This window comes from Carassius gibelio, chromosome A25 (assembly GCF_023724105.1).
Source record: "Carassius gibelio isolate Cgi1373 ecotype wild population from Czech Republic chromosome A25, carGib1.2-hapl.c, whole genome shotgun sequence".
Taxonomy (NCBI): Eukaryota; Metazoa; Chordata; class Actinopteri; order Cypriniformes; family Cyprinidae; genus Carassius; species Carassius gibelio.
The window spans coordinates 1620125-1636016 of record NC_068395.1 but is presented as its reverse complement, the minus strand read 5'-3'; the positions used below and the strand labels follow the sequence as shown (position 1 = coordinate 1636016).

At 38.7% G+C, this 15892-nt stretch overlaps 3 protein-coding genes across 3 annotated transcripts; all 3 read right to left on the bottom strand.

Annotated features, from left to right (window-relative positions):
• Positions 1-183: 183 nt before the first annotated feature.
• LOC127946771 (adenosine receptor A2b-like) lies at positions 184-1490 on the bottom strand. The gene has a single exon (XM_052543529.1). It carries the CDS (start codon positions 1301-1303, stop codon positions 425-427), a length of 879 nt encoding a protein of 292 aa, XP_052399489.1. The 5' UTR covers positions 1304-1490; the 3' UTR covers positions 184-424.
• Positions 1491-6117: 4627 nt separating this feature from the next.
• On the bottom strand, positions 6118-7856 carry LOC127946772 (adenosine receptor A2b-like). Its single transcript, XM_052543530.1, has one exon. It carries the CDS (start codon positions 7606-7608, stop codon positions 6730-6732), a length of 879 nt encoding a protein of 292 aa, XP_052399490.1. The 5' UTR covers positions 7609-7856; the 3' UTR covers positions 6118-6729.
• A 5933-nt stretch (positions 7857-13789) lies between these two features.
• On the bottom strand, positions 13790-14668 carry LOC127946876 (adenosine receptor A2b-like). Its single transcript, XM_052543701.1, has one exon. It carries the CDS (start codon positions 14666-14668, stop codon positions 13790-13792), a length of 879 nt encoding a protein of 292 aa, XP_052399661.1.
• Positions 14669-15892: the final 1224 nt, after the last annotated feature.

Below are 15892 nucleotides of genomic sequence, written 5' to 3'. Positions count from 1 at the left end.
ATCTTATGTGAATTGGACACTGTAAAATCACCCATATGTGTGTATTTGTGTGTTTGATCTGTTCAGGGTCCCCTGACTGGCCCGAGACACTGGGAAAGGCTCCAGCCCCCCGTGACCCTTCAGAAAATAAAGGGAGCTGGAAAATGGATGGATGCATGAAAAAAAGAGAAGACTTTACTGAGCAATACTAAACAAAGACCTGCTGTATGTCTCATGGTCTGGATTTCATTGATTTACAAAAGTGAAGATTTCAAAAAAATCTCCAGGAATTTTCCAGTCATTCATCATATAGGATTTACTGAATCAATATACACAGATATAGCTGTTTACTGTAGAAACACTTTACAAAGATTAAATTTTTATCTGCAGGCTTCATGTTGTTTTCAGATTTGCTGAGAAACTGCATGTGTGAGTGTGCTCAGATTTATCCTTTCCTCTTGTAGCACGCTATTCTCCAGACTTGAATCATGATGGTGCTCCTGAGTGCAGTACAGCCTCTGATGTACAGTAATGGTGTGATGACTGCATTGAGACGCGCCAGAATGCGCAGGGGGTCTGTGCCCTCGTTTCTGAACAAATAGGAAGTAGACCCAGTAAAGTTACATATAATAACAAGAAGAAAAAGCGGCAACCACGAGATCAGAAAACACAAAGCCACTATTATGATGAGATAAACGGACGCGCGCTTGTTGTCACGTTCCTCGCTCGGGGGTTCGCGCTCCAGCTGAAATTTGGCGATGAAGAACAACCTGACGTTCAACACAATCATGATAATGACGGTGAAAATATTCACCACAAAAGTACCAAATCCCGTCACACTTTTAGCAACTCCCATAGGCACCAAATTATTAACAGCCACTATGAGGAAAGCATAAAGCCAGTAGGCCAGAATCACCAGCAGGGTTCTGTTGCGCGTCATGCGCTGCGAGTATTTGAAAGGCGCTGAGACCGCGTGGTAGCGATCCGCTTGCGCGGCCAGAATCGCCATATAGGACAGACCCAGGAAAGTGTGAACGATAGTGAAAGTACGAGTCGGGGAGTCATAATAATCGCGTACATCCATAACTCCAACATAATAATAGGAGACGCCCGAGCAGAAGTCACTCAGACACGTGCTGAGCATGTACATGAAGCGGTTCTCGCTGCGCAGGGATCTGTTCATCACGATGGACACGAACACAGACACGTTGATAAAAATGATGGCTGTGGCGAGAATTATACTGAAGAGAAACAGAAGTATGTTCTCGAAACTAGTAAGAGGCAGCACGGTGCCGAGACCAGCACTACTCTGAGAAATATTCATGAGTGAGGAGATAAAGTTAAATACAGTAAAAGAAAAAGACCAGATCCATTGCTGACATGAAGCACGAGCGCATCAGTATAGTGCACGCTTTTAAAATGCGAAGGTGGTCTTACTAGTTCTCTCACGGGACAGACAGGATAATATGAAATCAGCAGCATCAGAACAACATGCAAAACAGATTTTATATAATAACTTTAATTAGAGCATAATAATCAGAGGAACTTCACTAGTTTCGTCATCAGAACAAATTTGGAGAAATATATTACATCCTTTGCAGTGAATGGGTGCCGTCATCAGAATTAAAGTCCAGAAAGCATCATGGTAACACTTTATTTTAGTGGTCCCCCCAACACACTACTTATTAAGTTACTTTGCAAGTACTTGTGTAGCTACTATTCTAACCAAACAGTCTGCAATTGAAAAGTTAGTTAACAGCATGTCTGAAGTATAAATAATTGAAGTAAAAACATGCCAACATCTCAAGAGTCCACAAGTAATCAACACAATATAAAAACCAGATTCCCAAAAAGTTGGGACGCTGTACAAATTGTGAGTAAAAAAGGAATGGAATAATTTACAAATCTCATAAACTTATATTTTATTCACAATAACAAATGTTGAAAGTGAGACATTTTGAAATGTCATGCCAAATATTGGCTCATTTTGGAGTTCATGAGAGCTACACATTCCAAAAAAGTTGGGACAGGTAGCAATAAGAGGCTGGAAAAGTTAAATCTACATTTAAGGAACAGCTGGAGGACCAATTTGCAACTTATTAGGTCACTTGGCAACATGATTATGTATAAAAAGAGCCTCTCAGAGTGGCAGTGTCTCTAAGAAGTCAAGATGGGCAGAGGATCACCAATTCCACCAATGCTGCGGCCATAAATAGTGGAGCAATATCAGAAAGGAGTTTCTCAGAGAAAAATGGCAAAAAGTCTGAAGTTATCATCTTCTACATTGCATAAAGTCATCCAAAGATTCAGAGAGTCTGGAACAATCTCTGTGCGTCACGGTCAAGGCCCAAAAACCATACTTGATTCCCTTGATCTTTGGGCCCTTAGACAGCACTGCATCACTTCCAGAAAACAATGTCGATGAACACAATCCACCGTGCCATTCACCATAGCCAGCTAAAACTCAATAGGTCAAAAAAGAAGCCATATCTAAACATGATCCAGAAGCGCAGGCGTTTTCTCTGGGCCGAGGCTCATTTAAAATGGACTGTGACAAAGTGGAAAACTATTCTGTGGTCAGACAAATCAAAATTTGAAGTTCTTTTTGGAAAACTGGGACGCCAGGTCATCTGGAATAAAAAGGACAAGGACAACCCAAGTTGTTATCAGCACTCAGTTCAGAAGCCTGCATCTCTGATGGTATGGGGTTGCATGAGTGTGTGTGGCATGGGCAGTTTACACATCTGGAAAGGCACCATCAATGCTGAAAGGTATATCCAAGTTCTGGAACAACATATCCTCCCTTCAAGATGTTGCCTCTTTTAGGGAAGACATTGCATTTTCCAACATGACACTGCCAGACCACATACTGCATCAATTACAACATCATGGCTGCGTAGAAACTTATTCTAACTTATTTGACCCATTTTTGAGTGTAGGCCTTTTTCCTTAAAAACGTGTAATCAATAGAAAAAAACGTTAAAAAAGGTGAGCAAAAAAGTTTGATGTGCACATTCATCGGTAATGCAAAAATTGTTGACATGAATACAAACATAAATACAAAGCTCCAGTAAGCCGGCAGGTAAATCATCATAGAATATTTAGCAGTTTGTAACACAGTTTGTACACAATTCTTGTAAATGAGTATATTTACCATTATAATCACTTTTCTTGATACTAGTAACCTATAACAAGACCTATTTTATCAAAACCAAATTAAATATATATATATAGAGAGAGAGAGAGAGAGAGAGAGAGAGAGAGAGAGAGAGAGAGAGAGAGAGAGAATACATGTTTTAAATAAGTTATTTGTTAGTGTATATATAATATAGATTTATGCTGTTAAAAATTAAATTAAATGTCTAATTCGTATAGGGGGGAGTGGGGTAAAGGTTATCCACTTTTTATTTATGTGGTCCTCAAGATAAGGGAAAATGATGCAGAAGTACAATGCAAGTATCTATCCTCCAATCCTATCCAAATGAAAATATTCCTATCATTTTAAATAATCAGAATGTATATATGACAAAGGGTTCTAAAATATGGCTTCTTATAGAAAAAAAAAAAGTGCTCCCATGGCTTAGTTTGCCCCTGGTTTAGGGTAAGTTGACTCAATCATTTGAGTCAGTTCGGGAGTTCGGAGCGTGAATCATTTTAATCAGTTCGGGAGTTCAGAGCGTGATTGCGAATCTGAGTCATATTGGGGATCGTGAATTATTTGAGTCAGTTTGGGATTTCGGAGCGGGTTCGAGAATCATTTGAGTCAGTTTGGGAGTTGGGAGCGTGAATCATTTGAATCAGTTCGAGAGTTCGGAGCGTGTACTCGAATCATTTGAATCCGTTCGAGAGTTCGGAGAGGCTTCGCGAATCATTTGAATCAGTTCGGGAGTTCGGATCGGGATCGCAAATCATTTGAATCAGTTCGGGAGTTCAAAGCGGGTTCGCGAATCATTTGAGTCAGTTTGGGAGTTCAAAGCGGGTTCGCGAATCATTTGAGTCAGTTTGGGAGTCCGGAGCGTGAATCATTTGAGCCAGTTCAGGAGTTCGGAGCAGGATCGCGAATCATTTGAATGAGTTTGGGGTTTGCGAATCACTTGAGTCATCTCGGTAGTTCGGATCGGGATCGTGAATCATTTGAATCAGTTCAGGAGTTCGTAGCGGGTTCGCGAATCATTTGAGTCTGTTTGGGGTTCGTGAATCATATCTGTATATGGATAGGCATTTTTAACTAATTTAGTAGCTAGTTCTAATTACGTTATCCACGCGTGTTTAGGTGTGATATGTGAACTCGTATTTTTTGTTTTAATGATGTGCCTTTTAACAGTGTCAAGTATATTCAAAAACTAAAATAGTGGCTAAAAAGTGGATGCATCTAGGCTAATGTAAAGTAACATGATGAAGTCATACTAGTGCACGTGGCACTACAGGACCACACTAATATTTCAAATTTAAATTTCAAGCTTTGGCTACGACTGTGGTGCCTTCCATTTCCCCAATGTGTTTCTCTTTTTAACAGTCTGGCAGAAATGATGGGTGGCTCCAAAATACATGGTCACATGACACTAAAACTGTACAATTGCCATGATGTAGGGGATGGATCAACTTACCCACTGGCTCAACCTACCCCACTCTAAGATGATTTGAAAGATGCCAGATCTTCTAATCATGATAACCGATCTCTGGCAAATTGGTTCTTCACACTAATTTATTGATTTGATTAAAATATCTGGATTAAGTATACTGCGTGTTCTCTTGTTCCCCATAAAGGGCAGATGTATGTATAGGCTATGTGAAATTTAGCTAGCCCACAAATTAAGTTATAAGACACCTGCTGGTCCAAAATCTGTAAGTGCAATGAAAACTAAGTTCAAACATGTAGCCTACGTTGTCATTTTTCACAAACCACAAATGCTTAACAAAAAACCAAGTATGCAATGCATGTATAATAGCCTACATGTTATTTTATTCATCTGTAGCATGTTTTTATGAAAAGCTTGGCTAAACAGGCCAGTGAGTGGCAATTAACTCTTTCATTTTTCTTACAGAAATGTGTCATTAAACATTAATAAAACTGCTCTTCAATTTTCTTTGGCGACTGCAGTGTTAATAATGGTAATAATATGCATATAATTAATTGTATAAATTAATAGACCAGTTTTTTTGTTGTTGTACTTTTTAAAAACATTTTTAAACATGCAAGGCAATAATTTAATGTAATTTAATAATTAAAGTTACCTAATAATAATAATAATAATAATAATAATAAGCATATAACGTTACATGCCTACATTAATTGAAAATGCTAAAACCTCTTAATATTGTCAATTTTTTAATGCTTTTTTTGGAGTTTATCTGTTAGTGGCATGTGTCAGTGTCTCATGTGTGATCTCAGTGGCATGTATGATGTCTCAAATTACATCATTAACAGAAACATATTATGATCTCTGTTTGTTTTTGTGTGTATGCGCCTGATTAACCACAGTAATGATCACCAAATATGGGATTTTCATCTCCCGTGATCCATTGTTGTGCTGAAGTCTTCATCCCAAAGGGTTAATTTTTATCCCCAAACCCCGGTGATCATAAATGGTTCTGACAGCTTTCGCTTTTACATGTTTTAACGTAATTGCTTAAAATGTTATTTTAAAATGATGACTTTTTATTTTTATTTCATTTGTAGTGCAATAGTTTTATTTAATAGAATTCATTTTATTTATTAAGATTATTTTTACCCATTTATCTGCTTTGTCTTATTATAACTTGCAGGCTGTTAAATAAACAAAACAGCATGTTGTGTCAATTAGGTACTTTTATTTTTTAATTGACTTGACATTGTAGTAAAAAATAATTATTTCTGTGACTTTATTTCACACATGTCCATGTGTTACATTTCTAAATAAAAAATAAAAATAAAATGATTGTCACACTTTCATTTACATAAGTCCACAAGAACAACAGTAGAATAAAAAGGACATTCTCTTTGGATACATATATATAATCACATTTAAAAAATCATAAGTCTTATAGCTTGTACTTACAGATGTCACATACACAATATAATCGTGGCACTTTATATAATTCATAAAAAAGTTAGTTCCTAAAAATGTAAAATTAAAATATCAGTGCAACAGAATAAAATAATGCCGTATAATAAAATATCAGTGCAACAGAGAAATGGTAAAAGATTAAATCTGGAAGTGCAAAATTATGGGAGGAAGTGTGCCGATAAATGAGATTAACCTGGAAAACCAGACAAGCCTTTCTGTCTAGAGTTTGCATGTTCTCTGTGTGTCTGTGCGAGTTCACCCACAATTCAAAGACATGCATCTTATGTGAATTGGACACTGTAAAATCACCCATATGTGTGTATTTGTGTTTGTGATCTGTTCAGGGTCCCCTGACTGGCCCGAGACACTGGGAAAGGCTCCAGCCCCCCGTGACCCTTCAGAAAATAAAGGGAGCTGGAAAATGGATGGATGCATGAAAAAAAGAGAAAAAGACTTTACTGAGCAATACTAAACAAAGGCCTGCTGTATGTCTCATGGTCTGGATTTCACTGATTAACAAAAGTGAAGATTTCAAAAAGATCTCCAGGAATTTTCCTGTAATTCATCATAAATGATTTATTGTATCAATATACACAGATATAGCTGTTTACTGTAGAAACACTTAAAGATTAAATTTTTATCTGCAGGCTTCATGTTGTTTTCAGATTTGCTGAGAAACTGCATGTGTTTAGTGTGCTCAGATTTATCCTTTCCTCTTGTAGCACGCTATTCTCCAGACTTGAATCATGATGGTGCTCCTGAGTGCAGTACAGCCTCTGATGTACAGTAATGGTGTGATGACTGCATTGAGACGCGCCAGAATGCGCAGGGGGTCTGTGCCCTCGTTTCTGAACAAATAGCAAAAAGACCCAGTGAAGTTACATATAATAACAAGAAGAAAAAGCGGCAACCACGTGATCAGAAAACACAAAGCCACTATTATGATGAGATAAACGGACGCGCGCTTGTTGTCACGTTCCTCGCTCGGGGGTTCGCGCTCCAGCTGAAATTTGGCGATGAAGAACAGCCTGACGTTCAACACAATCATGATAATGACGGTGAAAATGTACACCACAAAAGCACCAAATCCCGTCACACTTTTAGCAACTCCCATAGGCACCAAATTATTAACAGCCACTATGAGGAAAGCATAAAGCCAGTAGGCCAGAATCACCAGCAGGGTTCTGTTGCGCGTCATGCGCTGCGAGTATTTGAAAGGCGCTGAGACCGCGTGGTAGCGATCCGCTTGCGCGGCCAGAATCGCCATATAGGACAGACCCAGGAAAGTGTGAACGATAGTGAAAGTACGAGTCGGGGAGTCATAATAATCGCGTACATCCATAACTCCAACATAATAATAGGAGACGCCCGAGCAGAAGTCACTCAGACACGTGCTGAGCATGTACATGAAGCGGTTCTCGCTGCGCAGGGATCTGTTCATCACGATGGACACGAACACAGACACGTTGATAAAAATGATGGCTGTGGCGAGAATTATACTGAAGAGAAACAGAAGTATGTTCTCAAAACTAGTAAGAGGCAGCACGGTGCCGAGACCCGCACTACTCTGAGAAATATTCATGAGTGAAGAGATAAAGTTAAATACAGTAAAAGAAAACGAACAGATCCATTGCTGACATGAAGCACGAGCGCATCAGTATAGTGCACGCTTTTAAAATGCGAAGGTGGTCTTACTAGTTCTCTCACGGGACAGACACGATAATATGAAATTAGCAGCATCAGAACAACATGCAAAACAGATTTTATATAATAACTTTAATTAGAGCATAATAATCAGAGGAACAAGATTCTGAAGATTCTCATGATTCTGAAGTAGTATAGATAATTGCAGTAAAAGCATGCCAACATCTCAAGAGTCCAAAAGTAATAAACACCAATCCGGTAGATCAGTTAATGTCTTGTGAAGTGAAAAGCTGCATGTTTGTAAGAAACAAATCCATTATTAAGGTGTTTAACTATCACTTATGGCCAAAATATCAGTCCATAATCCATCCTTTTACATCAAAATCCAGCAACGTAATTGCTCAGAACTGATTTGGATTGTTTTCACTTGTAGATGATAGAGCCTACTTGATCTGTGCATATTTCTCTCCTTATTCAGATGAAAAAAGTAATATTATGGATAGAGGACTCTTATTCATTTACATCTTGGATGTTTCATTTTTGAGTGTAGGCCTATTCCTTTAAAACGTGTAATGAATTAAAAAAAAGTTGGATGTGCACATTCATCGGTAATGGTGTGGCCTTCTAAAAGTGCTAACAGCTTGTGCAAAAATTGTTGGTGCACTTTGTAGAAAAACAAAACAAAAACAAAAAAACAATTCACAAAAGAGGACTGAGAGCGAAGGGAGGCTAAAGGCGGTTCAACATTGCAAAGAAGAAAACAAAGCTCCAGTAAACCAGCAGGTAAATCAGCATAGAATATTTAGCAGTTTGTCACACTTTAATTCTTGTAATTGAGTATATTTACAATTATAATCACTTGTCTTGATACTAGTAACCTATAACACATCATATTTTTATCAAAACCAAATTAATAAAAATAATGTAAATAGTAAAAATTAATAATAAAAGAAATATATAAAGAGAGAATAAATGTTTTAAATTAGTTGTTTATTTTTTAGTATATAATGTAGATTTATGCGGTCAAATATTAAATTAAATGTCTAATTCGTATAGGGGGGAGTGGGGTAAGGTTATCCACTTTTTATTTATGTGGTCCTCAAGATAAGGGGAAATGAAGCAGAAGTACAACACAAGTATCTATCCTCCAATCCTATTCGAATGAAAATATTCCTATCATTTTAAATGATCAGAATGTATATATGACAAAGGGTTCTAAAAATATGGCTTCTTATAAAAAATAGTTTTCCCATGGCTCAGTTTGCCCCGGGTTTAGGGTAAGTTTAACAAAGTCGAGTTAGTGGGTGTCACAAACCAAGATGAAGGTAGAGGGTTTAGTGCAAGTGGATATGTGACAAGGTAATGTTGAGTCTAGGATCAATCCCAGAGCTCTGGAGAGTAACACAAGGAATGTCTTTATATGAGTTTCACAGGAGATCGTCACGGAGGAATCTGAGAACATAGAAGAGACAGGTTAGTGGAGAATGGTCGGGCACCAGTTTGGGGTAGTGAACAGTAGACCGGATGATTGCGGTGGCTGTGGCTGTGAGTCCCTGACATTACCCCCTCCTCCAGGGGCGGCCCATGATGCCCTGATGCAACGACGAGGGCGAACTCTGCCTCTGGATGCAGGACGATTTGGATGTAGTTGATGGAACTCTTCCAGAAGAATGGGATCTAGGATATCATCCCAGGCCACACAGGAACGTTTCTCTGGTCCGTACTTTGCATACCCAGCCTAGTGAAGGAAACGGTTACAGCTGTGCTGGTCTACTTGACAGTATGCCTGGAGGAACCATCCGAGTTCCCGAATCTTCCGCTCAGTCTGGCCGTTAGTCTGAGGATGGTACCCAGAGGATAAGTTCACCGTGACCCCTAGTAAATGAAAGAATGCTTTCCATACCCTTGAGATGAATTGGACATGGATGAAAAGGGATTCCGCTGTTTCCAGGGCAGTTGGTAATCTGTGGTTGTACCTGACGACATCCTGGGACATTCTGGGCCACCAGTACAGAGCTTGGAGGAGTGTGAGGGTCCGTTGGGAGACTGGATTTCCAGCTCCCGGAATACTGTGAACTGAGCCCAGAAGGGATTGCTGCTGGGACCGGGGGACATAAATCCTCCATTCTGGGCCTCCCAGTGGCGCTTGTAGATCTCTTGTAGCGGCTGTGATGTCCTCATCCAAACTCCAGACGATGGGGCTGACACTCATGGCTGGATGGAGCATAGTTTCTGGCTCCGAAGGAGTGTCCAATGAGTGCAGACGAGAGAGAGCATCAGCTTTGCAGTTGCGAATTCCAGGGTGGTAGGTGATGGTGAATTTGAATCTGGTGAAGAACAGGGTCCAACAGGCTTGCTGGGGATTTAGTCTTCGGGCTTCAATGAGATATTGGAGATTTTTATGATCTGTGATAACAGTAAAGGGGTGGTTAGCCCCCTCCAACCAATGTCTCCATTTTTCCAGAGCGAGCTCGATTGCTAACAACTCCCTGTTCCCGTAATTCTGCTCCACTGGGGTCCATTTCCTGGTAAAGTAATCTTAAGGCTGGAGGCGTTGAGGCTCACCGATCTTCTGGGATAGCATGACTCTGACGCCATTGGTGGAGGCGTCCACTTCAAACACAAATGGAGACTCAGGATTCAGGTGGCGAAGGATGGAAGCCATGCTAAAGGTTTCCTTCAGGGCTTGAAAGGCTTTGTGGGCAGTGAAAGTCCAGGAAAGGGACTTGGGCTTACCTTGAAGGAGAAAGTTCAATGGAGCAGTATGTATGGACCTGTGTAAAGATGACAGGGGAAGTCGTGGCCTAATGGTTAGAGGATTGGACTCCCAATAGAAAGGGTTGTGAGTTCTAGTCTCGGGCCGGATGGAATTGTGGGTGGGGGTAGTGCATGAACAGCTCTCTCTCCACCTTCAATACCCCTTGAGCAAGGCACTAGTATGTTACGTCTATGTTATTTCATATTAAATTTTCACAAAGTCGTGCCAACAACATTTTAATGGTTATTAATAGGCCTATATGTATTGCTGAATAATAATAATAAAAACAAAACTGATAAAATGATATACGTCTAACCTAAATTAATGGTGCAATGTGATATCATTTAACAATGCTCATTCCTCCAAAACAGAGAAAACATCTTTCACAAACATCTATTTTTTTGTGTTTAGTGTATATAATTAGCAGTGTTGTGCTAGTTACTAAAAAATAGTAACTAGTTACAGTTACTAGTTACTTAATTCAAAAAGTAACTCAATTACTTTGTTGATCACTTACACCAAAATGTAATGCCTTACTGTTAAAAGTAACTTTTTAGTTACTTTTTTAAAGAACTTTCTTTAATGTTCCCATTAATGCGCTTTTATGCGTTATGGTCTATACAAACACAAAGTAAAACTATAAGTAATTTTTAAACACTATTTTGATTAAGTCACACCAGCACAAACTGAATATTGTATATCACAAGGATTTCTGAAATAAATAACAAAACACCTGAATAATATATTCAGAATCAAAAAAAAAAAAAGTATATATATAAATGCTGTTTAAAAATGAAATCTATGCTATCATGCTAAGGAGCTGACTGAAAGCCGGCGACTCCACAGTAGAGACAGAAAAAAACATACAGAGAATCACTTAAGACACTTTGCTGTAGACCCATTCCACATAATATTCATTAAAACTGTATGTTAACACGTAGGAGCTTGCTGCATGAATCCGTGAGTAGGCTACAGTTTACAAATCCATGGGAACGGATTGAGAAAGTGCGCGCGCAGATTATGAATTTGTGGGTCCAGATACAAAAACCGAGGGTATGGTTTACAAAATCTGAGCGCAAAGATTGGAAATTCGTGGGCTAGGATAGGACATTAGAACCAGAAAGACACAGCTTACATTTGACTAAAAGGTTTTTGTCTTTATGTTCAACTAAAGTGAAATAATGAGCATATTTCCACTTTGAGAAACTCGTGTTGCTCTCGCCTTGACTCGCCATGACTGCCGCACACACTTGAATAAACGGAGACACGCCCACAGTGCGTCTTCGTGTTTACAGTGATTAGCATCCACCAATCCTACAATGCGTCACTGCTGCAAACAGGTTAGGCTGCACTTCAGTCAAAATTAATTCATTTTAAAAAAAGTAACGGGCAATGCACCATATGGTAACGGTAACGGAGTTAATTTATTTAAAAAGTAATGCATTAGTTTGAGTTACTGTCAAAAGTAACTGCGTTACAAACACTGATAATTAGTGGGGTATTATAGCACAATTCCCACCCAGACCACACTAATTTTTCAAATTAAATTTTCAAGCTTTGGCTACGACCGTGGTGCCTTCCATTCCCCCAATATGTTTCTCTTTTTCACAGTCTGGCAATGATGGGTGGCTCCAAAATACATGTTCACATGACCCTAAAACTGTACAGTTGCCATGATGTAGGGGGTGGATCAACTTACCCACTGGCTCAACTTACCCCACTCTCCCTTACTTCCAGTGAAGATGAGACAGAATCAGACTCAGAGAGTGAGAGAGAGCCCACTCTAATCAAAACATTAACAATAAAGTTAATTATCACAAAGTGTGCTGTCTTCTCTTTTAACTGTACATTTGTAACAACTGGATAATTCGTACTCATGCCACTTTTTTGGTTTAAAATGTCTCAAAATGTCTGTACACGGCCTTAGTTTTAACACTTCCCTGTGATTTGAAGTATGCAAAACGTATGCACCATCTCTGCCCAGGGGCATGCTCTTCTTCGTACCTTTCTAAATACATCTAAAGTGATTTGAAAGATGCCAGATCTTCTAATCATGATAACCAATCTCTGGCAAATTGGTTCTTGAAACTAATTAATGGATTTGATTAAAATTTCTGGATTATGTATAATATTTTTACCCATTTGTCTGCTTTGTCTTATTATAACATGTAGGCTGTTAAATAAACAAAACAGCATGTTGTGTCAATTAGGTACTTTTATTTTTTAATTGACTTGACATTGTAGTAAAAAATGTCAGTGCTCTTATTTCTGTGACCTTATTTCACACATGTCCATGTTACATTTCTAAATGAAAAATAAAAATAAAATAATTTTCACACTTTAATTTACATAAGTCCACAAGAACAACAGTAGAATCTCTTTGGATACATATATATAATCACATTAAAAAAATCATCAGCCTTATATCTTGTACTTACAGATGTCACATACACAATATAATCGTGGCACTTTATATAATTCATAAACAACTTAGTTCCTAACAATGTAAAATTAAAACGTATAAGCATTAATTCATTTGCCCTAGTATTTCAAGATACGACAGGTGTCAAGTGAAAAAAAAGGACATGGACATTAAACTTCTCAAAGTTTTAACTTGTGGGTTTAGATTCACAAATGTTTATATATTTTTAAGTTATCTTTAAAAAGTCCGTTTGCTTGAGGTTTGTCACATCACTTTCTGTCTACAGTCATCTCCACATTCTGTCAGTTCACTCCGAGAAAAGGTGAGACATCTTTTGCCGTAAAATAAAATATCAGTGCAACAGAGAAATGGTAAAAGATTAAATCTGGAAGAGCAAAATTATGGGAGGAAATGTGCCAATAAGTGAGATTAACCTGGAAAACCAGACAAGCCTTTCTGTCTAGAGTTTGCATGTTCTCTGTGTGTCTGTGTGAGTTCCCCCACAATTCAAAGACATGCATCTTATGTGAATTGGACACTGTAAAATCACCCATATGTGTGTATTTGTGTGTTTGATCTGTTCAGGGTCCCCTGACTGGCCCGAGACACTGGGAAAGGCTCCAGCCCCCCGTGACCCTTCAGAGAATAAAGGGAGCTAGAAAATGGATGGATGCATGGAAAAAAAGAGAAGACTTTTACTAAATAAAGGCCTGCTTTATGTCTCATGGTCTGGATTTCATTGATTTACAAAAGTGAATATTTCAAAAAGATCTCCAGGAATTTTCCAGTCATTCATCATAAATGATTTATTGTATCAATATACACAGATATAGCTGTTTACTGTAGAAACACTTTACAAAAATTACATTTTTATCTGCAGGCTTCATGTTGTTTTCAGATTTGCTATGAGAAACTGCATGTGTTTAGTGTGTGATAGTTTTATCCTTTCCTCTTGTAGCGCGCTATTCTCCAGACCTGAATCATGATGGTGCTCCTGAGTGCAGTACAGCCTCTGATGTACAGTAATGGTGTGATGACTGCATTGAGACGCGCCAGAATGCGCAGGGGGTCTGTGCCCTCGTTTCTGAACAAATAGCAAATAGACCCAGTGAAGTTACATATAATAACATAAAGAAAAAGCGGCAACCACGTGATCAGAAAGCACACGGCCACTATTATGATGAGATAAACGGACGCGCGCTTGTTGTCGCGTTCCTCGCTCGGGGGTTCGCGCTCCAGCTGAAATTTGGCGATAAAGAACAGCCTGACGTTCAACACAATCATGATAATGACGGTGAAAATGTTCACCACAAAAGCACCAAATCCCGTCAAACTTTTAGCAACTCCCATAGGCACCAAATTATTAACAGCCACTATGAGGAAAGCATAAAGCCAGTAGGCCAGAATCACCAGCAGGGTTCTGTTGCGCGTCATGCGCTGCGAGTATTTGAAAGGCGCTGAGACCGCGTGGTAGCGATCCGCTTGCGCGGCCAGAATCGCCATATAGGACAGACCCAAAAAAGTGTGAACAATGTAGAAAGTGCGAGTCGGGGAGTCATAATAATCGCGTACATCCATAACTCCAACATAATAATAGGAGACGCCCGAGCAGAAGTCACTCAGACACGTGCTGAGCATGTACATGAAGCGGTTCTCGCTGCGCAGGGATCTGTTCATCACGATGGACACGAACACAGACACGTTGATAAAAATGATGGCTGTGGCGAGAATTATACTGAAGAGAAACAGAAGTGTGTTCTCGAAACTAGTAAGAGGCAGCACGGTGCCGAGACCCGCACTACTCTGAGAAATATTCATGAGTGAGGAGATAAAGTTAAAGTTAAAGACAGTTAAAAGAAAAAGACCAGATCCATTGCTGACATGAAGCACGAGCGCATCAGTATAGTGCACGCTTTTAAAATGCGAAGGTGGTCTTATTAGTTCTCTCACGGGACAGACAGGCTAATATGAAATCAGCAGCATCAGAACAACATGCAAAACAGATTTTATATAATAACTTTAATTAGAGCATAATAATCAGAGGAACTTCACGAGTTTCGTCATCAAAACTAATTTTGAGAAATATATCACTTTCTCTGCAGTGAATGGGTGCCGTCATCAGAATGAAAGTCCAAAAAGCATCATGGTAACACTTTATTTTAGTGGTCCCCCCAACACACTACTTATTAAGTTACTTTGCAAGTACTTGTGTACTATTCTAACCAAACAGTCTGCAATTGTAAAAGTTCTTGCAAAATCAGTTAACAGCATGTCTGAAGTATAGATAATTGAAGTAAACACATTCCAACATCTCGAGTCCACAAGTAATCAACACCAATCCGGTAGATCAGTTAATGTCTTGTGAAGTGAAAAGCTGCATATTTGTAAGAAACAAATCCATTATTAAGGTGTTAAACTAAACCACTTATGGCCAAAATATCAGTCCATAATCCATCCTTTTACATCAAAATCCAGCAACGTAATTGCTCAGAACTGATTTGGATTGTTTTCACTTGTAGATGATAGAGCCTACTTGATCTGTGCATATTTCTCTCCTTATTCAGATGAGAAAGTAATATTATGGATAGAGGACTCATATTCATTTACATCTTGGATGTTTCATTTTTGAGTGTAGGCCTATTCCTTTAAAACGTGTAATGAATAAAAAAAAGATTGACTTGCACATTCATCGGTAATGGTGTGGCCTTCTAAAAGTGCTAACAGCTTGTGCAAAAATTGTTGGTGCACTTTGTAGAAAAACAAAACAAAAACAAAAAAAACAATTCACAAAAGAGGACCGAGAGCGAAGGGAGGCTGCTAAAGGCGGTTCAACATTGCAAAGAAGAAAACAAAGCTCCAGTAAACCAGCAGGTAAATCAGCATAGAATATTTAGCAGTTTGTCACACTTTAATTCTTGTAATTGAGTATATTTACAATTATAATCACTTGTCTTGATACTATTAACCTATAACACATCATATTTTTATCAAAACCAAATTAATAGTAGGCCTGTAAATAGTAAAAATTAATAATAATAAAAA

Excerpts from the sequence above, each read along its gene's own strand:
- LOC127946771 (XM_052543529.1), bottom strand. The coding sequence starts at position 1,303 with ATGAATATTTCTCAGAGTAGTGCTGGTCTCGGCACCGTGCTGCCTCTT.
- LOC127946772 (XM_052543530.1), bottom strand. The coding sequence starts at position 7,608 with ATGAATATTTCTCAGAGTAGTGCGGGTCTCGGCACCGTGCTGCCTCTT.
- LOC127946876 (XM_052543701.1), bottom strand. The coding sequence starts at position 14,668 with ATGAATATTTCTCAGAGTAGTGCGGGTCTCGGCACCGTGCTGCCTCTT.